At 34.9% G+C, this 8,811-nt stretch overlaps 1 protein-coding gene across 1 annotated transcript; it reads right to left on the bottom strand.

Annotated features, from left to right (window-relative positions):
- Positions 1–29: 29 nt before the first annotated feature.
- On the bottom strand, positions 30–8,001 carry LOC104538823 (nuclear pore complex protein Nup155-like; the record flags this gene model as incomplete). Its single annotated transcript, XM_010182166.1, has 12 exons — positions 30–254; positions 1,719–1,819; positions 2,510–2,662; positions 2,765–2,862; positions 2,977–3,068; positions 3,370–3,443; positions 3,963–4,068; positions 4,524–4,690; positions 5,510–5,602; positions 6,214–6,284; positions 7,428–7,524; positions 7,864–8,001. Coding segments are annotated over 12 exons (1,415 nt in total), but the record flags the coding sequence as incomplete, so codon positions are not given.
- Between the last annotated feature and the right edge of the window lie 810 nt (positions 8,002–8,811).

The following is an 8,811-nucleotide window of genomic DNA, read 5'->3' as shown; positions in this document are numbered from 1 at the left end:
ATCCCTAACGTTCTGTAATTCTGTGTGATTCAAACTTTATACTTACTCTTCTGATTTCCTACATTAAGAAAAGTAACACTCACCTGGGCTGAAAGCAGAACAAACTTCTTAGGTGGCAGCATGTGTTGCTGCACAACAACTGGTGAATCAGTTATTGGAATAATGTCTTTATTTAGAGGTGTTACAATCTTCTGAACTTTAAGTTCATCAATAGCCGAAAGAGCCCAAGAATGTCCATCAACACGGGTGGTCATCTGAACAACAGATAGATATTATCCGAAGTTCAGTAACACACATGGTTTTTGTACAATCATGTTGATACTTCACTATTTACCATTTAAAATTACACAGAATAGAAACTTCATTTGACACAAGAAAATCCAAAGAACATAAGCAAGTTCTTGCATTGTCTAACAGAAGGTTACCACCAAATTCACGTATAAATACACACACACTGCTGCTTTTGGGAGACATGCAATAATACATTGCTTCTTTTGGGGAACAGGGATAATATTTTGTATTTAAATGTAAAACAACTTAAAAAGTGGGATCCCTTATTGCTGCTATAATATAAACAGCAACAATCTGCAAGCCATAACAGCACTAAGTACCAAGAGTATCATGAATTTAAATTATTTCTTAAAGAGTCAACAAATGCTGCAACTGAATCATAAAGGTTTAAAACTTTCACAGTTGGCAGCAGTACTTCAAATACAACTCAAGAACACACCACAAAAAACATTCCAAAGACATTCTAGAAAACACTGTATGTCAACAAGGCAAAACCACTGCTCAAGAACAGGCTGCAGTTGTGTTTGGGAAACCTAGCTGTCAAATCCCTAGGTAAAAAAAGAGAAGTCAGCACTTGGGATATTTATGTGTACCATTTTGCAGCGAAAGGAACTGGACTAATTATAAAGCTTCTTTGTAAGTTATTAAAACAGTAGAGAAATCAAAACCTGACTCAAACTTCTAACTTACACAGTCTCTCTATTCACTTCAGCTCTACCACTGTATCACTCTCCAATAATGCTGTTTTTGACATGTCACTCTACTTCAGGAAAAGATTTCACCCTACCTTCAGAGCTGGAATACATGAAATGTTCTCCCTGAACTGATGCATAATGAAACTACTCCCTTCCAAATCCCTACTACAAATGCACTAGTGTGACAATCATGAAAATCAGAAAAAATACAATGAAATAATAAAGACATTAGTAATGACTGAAATTTAATAAAGATGTGGCATATCAGTTTAAATAAAGAAACCCAAATTCTCTAGCACCTACATTTTAAACAATCTTCGCAAATTTTATCCTCATCAATGAAAACTGCTATGGACTGTGAACCCCGTCTTCAAGTCCTTATGCAAAATATGCAATATGCTATACACAGTACTTTCAAATATGCTAATTAGAAGTCAAGTCTTAGAAGTCGAGGCAATTGCTTTGATACATAGCTTGCATCAAGCTAGAAAGTGTGGCTGAACTAGGATTTCCTATTAAAAGGTTAGTTCTTATTCACTGACAAAACAACCCACTATTTTTTTTCTTTGAAGCTTACTAATTAGTAGCTTTGTAAGCGTTTCCATACTCCTCATGGAAGTTTTCTGTGAACTACCCATTTCTTGCAGATAGCATTATTCAAGTATCTGTTATGAGAAAGGAAAAAATAATATCTAGATTTCATAAAAATTGCATAGAAGTTTGCTTTAGTACCTGTGTTTCCATCATTGGCTTTTGAAAAGGGAAAGAATCATGATTGATACACCACAGGATGTCATTATCCTCATTTTCTGAAGCTGCCATCAGCAGAACCCCTAGCAAGAACAGAGATGTTAAGTTTGTATTAGAAGCAATAATCATGCATTAGATGAAAATTCATTCATTTATTCCTTATTTAGTAAAAATCTGGCCTAATCATACAATTTGAATTGCAAATAATATCTTCTGTGTTTCTATGTCATAGAGTTTTCCAGGTTACTTTTAACACCATTTGCCATCTACTCTAAAACGTACAAACGAAAATGAGCTAAAATAGGTAGAACGTACCTCAAAAATTAGATGTTTAAACAGACCATGGATGAAAAAACATCTGGAAATTACTTCAAAGATAAAAATCAGTATGTATGACTAAAAGAGTCAGCAACAGAGAGACATTTCTTCCCTGCATTTCTGCAGCACTTTTAAAAATTCAGCCTACAATCAGAAGTCACACAGAATTGGAACTGTCTGGCAGCTCTTTGTTGTGTTATGTTATCTTTAGCTAAATGAGTTTAAAATAAAAGCAACAGAATTCTCTTTTTTAACAGTGCATCTTGCAGAAGTAAATTCTGAAAAATGTGACAATGTTCCACTTCCAAAAGCTCTCCCACTAAGACGCAGAAGCCACGCTTTGTTTCCAGTTATTCCTACTGCTTCAAACTCTTCAACGTAAAAACAGTCTGATAGTAACTGTCACAAAAAAAACCCCCAAACCAGTACCATCTGAGCCATGTTCCACTGCTTACCTTTGCTATAAAGAGCTCTATGAACCTTTGCGGGCTTCTCTACATTAGAAGCAGCTGAAAATCCAGGTGGCAAACGGACATGAACCAAGGTTAACATGGAGGGACGAGCTGTTGGATGCTTAAATTGTGATGTACTAAAATACAGTCGGACACCTGAACAAAAGATAAAAAAGTCACAATTTTGCTAAACTGTGCAGATGCCATTTATCAGTTTAAAACTAGGGGGAGGGGGCAGAATTAGCATTGCTTTCTTACCTGCATGTGTGATTGCTAGTAGCTGACAGTCTATAGATTCAGAATTTTCAATCACTGCTATTTGAACAATAGGCTTGAATACAGAACGATCTATTGTTCTAAAAAACAAAACCAAAAAACCTCCATACTCTTACAATCCAAAGCAATAAGCAGACAACCTTCTTTAAAAATACTGGCCTTAAAGAAGCCTCTTATAATTGTCATAAATATACCTTGCAATGCTCCCAGCAGCAGAAACTATAGCATTTTGTGAAAGAGAAGCAACCCTGGTCATTCCTTGACCATCTTGTCCCAAATCATAAACCTGCAATTCAATACAACAACTTAGTGATTTATGGTTGAATTAATTTATACAGATCATCTATCAAGCAGCAACTCAAAACTCTATTTTTATTTCTTCCTCATGTTTCCATATAATTGAAGGGAAGATCAAAGGACTACTCTTTCCTCAGAAGAAATTAATTCAGGCCTTCAGCACACACAAAAAGATAAACTTGAATAACATCCTGACATACATACCAAGAATTTCCAGGTATTAAGGAAAACTTCAATAGTTATATACACATAAGTAACATAGCCAATAGTCACTAGAAGAAGTCACATACTTGCAGCATTCCTTTTTCTGAGCGGGTGTGTAAGGTATTACGAGAGTTGTCAATGGCAATTTGAACGACAGGATCTGGGGAGAGAGAAGTAAAAAGGAAAACCAGCTAATCAACAGTAGATTTAGTGAAAACAAGTTTGAGACAGTATCTATAAAATAATTAATTGTGAGCTAACAAAAACTGCAGGAGTCTCACACAGAACTCCTACTATAAGTGATTTAAAACAGCAATCAATTTCACACAATTATTAGAAAAGTTAAAATAAAAAATATATAATCATTTCAAAATTTTTCACTAACCAGTAAAACAGGGTAAAATTATTTACTTAAAGATTGTACTGTTTGCAGTGATCCCACTAAACACATGTTAATTTTGCACTACAGAACAGTAACTTCAGTCAGAAATGTCACACTTTGCAGACTTTGGTATCTATATCCTGAATGAGACACACGAAGAAGTGACTCGATTTTTATAATAGTCAACCACTGCAAGTTTCACTGACAGTAACTAAATGCTCTGAAAACTCTTCAATCTGTTCAGTATAATTTAAAAGGTTACATTAAGTTACTGCTAAGTCTAACATCAGTACTTACCATCCTCTGAGAATGTGAACTGTAGCAATGAAGGAATAAGGAAAGACAGCGCACTCTTTGAATGATTAATTTTTCTGCAGCGCTGGCTAAACCAGCCTGCTTCAGCCTACAATTTAAAACAAATACAGTGTTGAAAGAAACACAAAACAAAACAAAACCAAACCCAAACTAGTAGTTATACTAAAATATGTTAACAGTACAAGTATGAAAACATGTAAAAACCTACCTACACACCATTGGTTTAATTGAAAAAGTTGTTCTAGTCAATTGAAAGAAACAGGTGATGATAAAAGGAAAATTTTACATCAAAGAACGTGTTGGATGTCACAATTTTACTTTTTTTTTGTTCTCCAAAGTTGCGTTGCTGTTCCACATATAAATACTACTTCTTAAAAGAAAATACATCTACACTATGATGTAGAAGCTGTTGCGCAACCAAGTCATGCAACATAATTATGGAAGAAAAAAGATGGCAAACATGATATGTTTTAGAACTTCCAGTGCCCAGATCCTACAACCATTAAACAATGAAAAATGTCTGTGTGTAAAACCCATAGTCACCTGGTATGCTACTTCGTATAAGCAGCCATCCTTTCCAGCCAAAAAGATACGCCCATTATCAGTGGATGTTATTGCCAGAATGTAAGTATTGTCAGTAGGGAGTGAATAGAGGGGGTCTGGAAGGAACTGCATTCCACCAGACATACTGTCATTGAGTGATCCAGTACCTTAAATAAATAGAGAAATACACAAATAAAGAAATCCTCTTTAGTTTTTAGGATGTTCTCATAAATGTTCTCAGGTCTGTAATAAGCATTTTGGAAAACAAGAAAAATTACAGCAAGTTTCATTATTTCTGAACAGATTCTGTAATAGTTGTTCTCCAAAGTGATCTGCAGAGTAACAAATCTGTTTTTTAGAAAACTAAAGTAAATTCTCTGTGTAAGTTTCTAAGTAAGGAAATATTTTTTTTTTAATTTCTGTACATCAGACATGTCTAAATCACAAGTTTAAAACACAGATCTCTATTTTTCTCTTGCATATCAAGATAAAAAGATATAAAAATGTAAAAAATATATAAAAATGGCAGCAAAACATTGTAATCCTCTCACTTTTACAATACAACTGTGTATTTCCTCTGTTAACATATATAGCATTAAAAAATGGTATCACATTCTCAATTTCTGTGGTTGGCATACAAATGCCAACGAGGTTAATGAATTGTATTCACCCATTCCAAAATTTATGCCCTTCTCTCCCTCTTCAACATGCAGTTTAATTAACAGGAGTACCTATTTCAAAATCTCTTTATGTTAAACAGGTGAATAATGTAACTCAGTGCTCCTATGGGAGTCCAGGATCCCGCAAGTGCACATCCCATAAAAATTATTTCCCTGTCTGTAACATGATTTCAAAATTAATGAGGTGCTTAGCACATGGTCTTGGTCTGTTGGGATTTTTTAACTGCTTTTCTTTAAATGGCTACTAGTAAAACAGCCATGAATACTTAATGCACAACTGAAAACGAGGGTCAAAAAGAGAATCACCTGCTTGTATATTAGCACAACTGAGCCCCAAAATCACGATATCTACGGGCGTAGCCAGAACAAGTAAGTGTCGTACATGAGGCTGGAAGATACCTAAGGAAGGGGAGAAAATAAAATTTAATTTGCAGCTAACTTCTCAGATCAGAATGATGTTTCCAGTGTATCCAATGCAAAGACACGTCGACTGATTAGAGGGAATAGTCACATTTAAGATCTAATGATCTGTGAAACTAAACTGTAGAATTAGAAAGGATAATCAGTCAGCAGTTCAGCTTCCAGTTAATGAAAAACAGGATACTTAAAATTACATTTTTCTTATAAACACACTTCTTTTAAATTTAACCCTATTGTAAATTCAACTTTGAATTCAATGTTATCTAAGTAGTAGCTACTAAAAGAACTGGAAGAGCTAGAAAGCATGATCTCATTGGAAGTTATGACTTGAATGTGCAAATTTATAAATTTACAAATACTAAGAGTACAATGTAGCAAATTATTTGCAAGCTTATCAGTGGAAATGACTGTTAAAACAATACATTATTTTTGGCTTATAATTAATTTCATAATGTCTCTAAAAATGAAACAAATCCACATCTTGTGTATACATATATACAGACCACAGATTTTCAAGTAAGTGTATATGAAAAACATATTTGGAAGATTCAGTAACTGCTTAATTCTAGTCACTGCCATGTACTCCTTACCTGCCTTTGGCTTTACAAGACCCACTGCAAGAATAGTTTCACTGAGGCCATCAAAATAAGCCAGATCTCCTCTGTCAACAAGCAGAAAAAAACCGCACCTCCATAAAACTTGTCACGTAGTACCACAAAGTAAATAAAATCAGACTCTGTATGTTTAAAAATTATTAATACTTATTTTAACACTCTGAAGCCATCTACATTTTTTACTTTAGGTGGAAGCAGGTTGAGCAGAACGGAACGACACAGACATTTCACAGCAAAACTATACAGGCAATCATTTGAGCTGCCTGGAGTCCCTGCAGCTGAGTTTCAAACCTGAAACCCAACTGCAGTATTTTGTATCTGTGGATTTGTTAATTCATAGAGTTTGCACTGAATTACACAATGCAGCATCTGCAATGCTGATTAACATCAAGAGGGGGAACTCATATGGCTTTTTTTTTTCCCCATGAAAATTATCTACAAAAAAATTGCCAACCTCTTCCCCAGCAAGATTAATGGCATGTAGTGTTGTTTATTTGGGGAACGTATTGACTACAACTGTGACAGAGTGCAAATGTATGGATAGGAGCTATGTGTGCCACAATCTGAACTTCAATCTTAGGAAATTCAAAAGCATGTATAAAGCAATTCTTGCTAAAAGAATTCTTTCTATAGAGACAAATAAAGAAGTAGACCTGCAAATTAGAAATATATCTATGCCATTTGAAAATACAATGAAATTATTTTCAGTTTTAATCATCCTTAAAATAAGTTAGGCAGGACAGCTTCAATCACAATACTTCAAAGTAATAATGCTGTATTGCGATTGTCGGAGCGATTGGCCACTGCACATGCATCAGAGTATTTACCAAATCTACTTAGATAGTCAGTGAGTATTTTTTCCTATTTTTTTGGCATAAGCAAAGCCCTAGCATAAATACAGCAATAACTTTAGAATATTAGTTATGCCCAACCCTAAGCAATTGCATTTTCCTTTCTTTCATCTCTGAATGATTTGGTAGCAATATTACTAACCCTTAAACATCCTTAATCACTTATTATTCAAATGTTTTAGTAAAACCTAAATGTTAGTTAGTTACATTTAAAACTTAAATGTAAGTTAAACTGAATAGCACTTGTTTATGCTACCGGTAAAAATCTCCCATTACTGCAGTTGCTTAATTCCAGTATGATACCAATCGAGTAGCATCAGGAACGTGTTCTCTACATACCCATCTTCGTAGTTCCAGATAAAAATGTCACTGTCAATGGTCAGCCAAGCTCTGCTGATTTCTGGAAATACTCCCATCATACAATTGCACTGCATATCTGAAAGACTGCTGATGTAAGGACTAAATGCATTTTGGCTAGCAGAGGCAAAATGTCCTCTTGAGCATTTTTTTTAAATAGTATTACTTTACATACAGGAGTACATAAACTATGTATCATAAACATTTAAACTTCATGCAGAAACTAATTCCACCAGCAACTCTACATAAATGGACCTTGTTACCACTTGGAGGCTTATGAAGGCAATGTGAACAATATCAAAGTTCTTTACTAGAATTTTGACAGAAAGATTGGAGAAGATTACAGTAAAAAAAATAAAAATCTCATTTCTAATTTTATGACTTGCACAATGTAACATATTATTTTTCATAAGGATACGTCCAAAATGCTCCACTAGCTCTGGGGGAAGTGGGACTCTGCGTACTGAGCTGATCTCTGGAAGATTAGGTATTGACAGCAAACCCGGTCCTTGCAAAGGATAATCCATATCTGACATACCAGAAACAGTAGGGCTACCTGCAATTAAGAACAAAAAAATGAGACTTCTTATAAGGAATTAGAAACTTAGAAGACTTTATGTTCTCCTTCTCTACTTTTACCTGATTGTTTCCTAATCTGTGAAATTAGACTAATCGCATTTCACTTTAGATGAACAATACAGGCCTTCTGACTAGGCAGAAAAAAATGCCTTTATACTGCACAGACTTTAGGATATAAATATCACTACTCACAAGGTATGTATGAACATGGGTTTTTGTAGGAGCAGGATCCTAAGCAATAAATCTAAACCTCAAATCAGACATGAGCAAACAGATTTGCAAACTGTTACAATAACTCATTTGGACTCCAGCCCACTCTTTACCCCATTTTTACTGTGATACTCTTCAGCCCTCTCTTCATGGTATGGGCAGACATTAAATATGCCACACGAAAAAGCCAGGAGCATATTCCTTAACCTAGAAAAGCTGATTTCTGCTCTCAGTATCAAGTTAAAATATCTACACCTACCTATTGCTTTATGTGATGGGTATCATGCTGCTAGGGCAGTTACACTTCGGCCATGAGCATCACATTGTATCATAACAAAAAACAAACGCTCTCTGTTTGTATGCTGACACCTGCTGGATGTATTAAGGGCACCTACAGCTCTGAAGTGCGTTTCACTGCCCACTTTTCCAGACAGTCAGCACCAATGAAATAAGAAATGCTGTTCTGATGTTTTAAGACCACAACAAGTGTTTGAGAAGGTATACCTTGCATCATAACTACATGTGACATACAGGTATAGACAAATGAAAGTTACTCAAAGAGGCTTAAGAGAGATTT

The sequence above is a fragment of the Mesitornis unicolor genome, unplaced genomic scaffold, assembly GCF_000695765.1.
Source record: "Mesitornis unicolor isolate BGI_N332 unplaced genomic scaffold, ASM69576v1 scaffold51483, whole genome shotgun sequence".
Lineage (NCBI taxonomy): Eukaryota > Metazoa > Chordata > Aves > Mesitornithiformes > Mesitornithidae > Mesitornis > Mesitornis unicolor.
The sequence above is the reverse complement of the archived record's forward strand: the minus strand, read 5'-3'. Positions and strand labels throughout refer to the sequence as shown.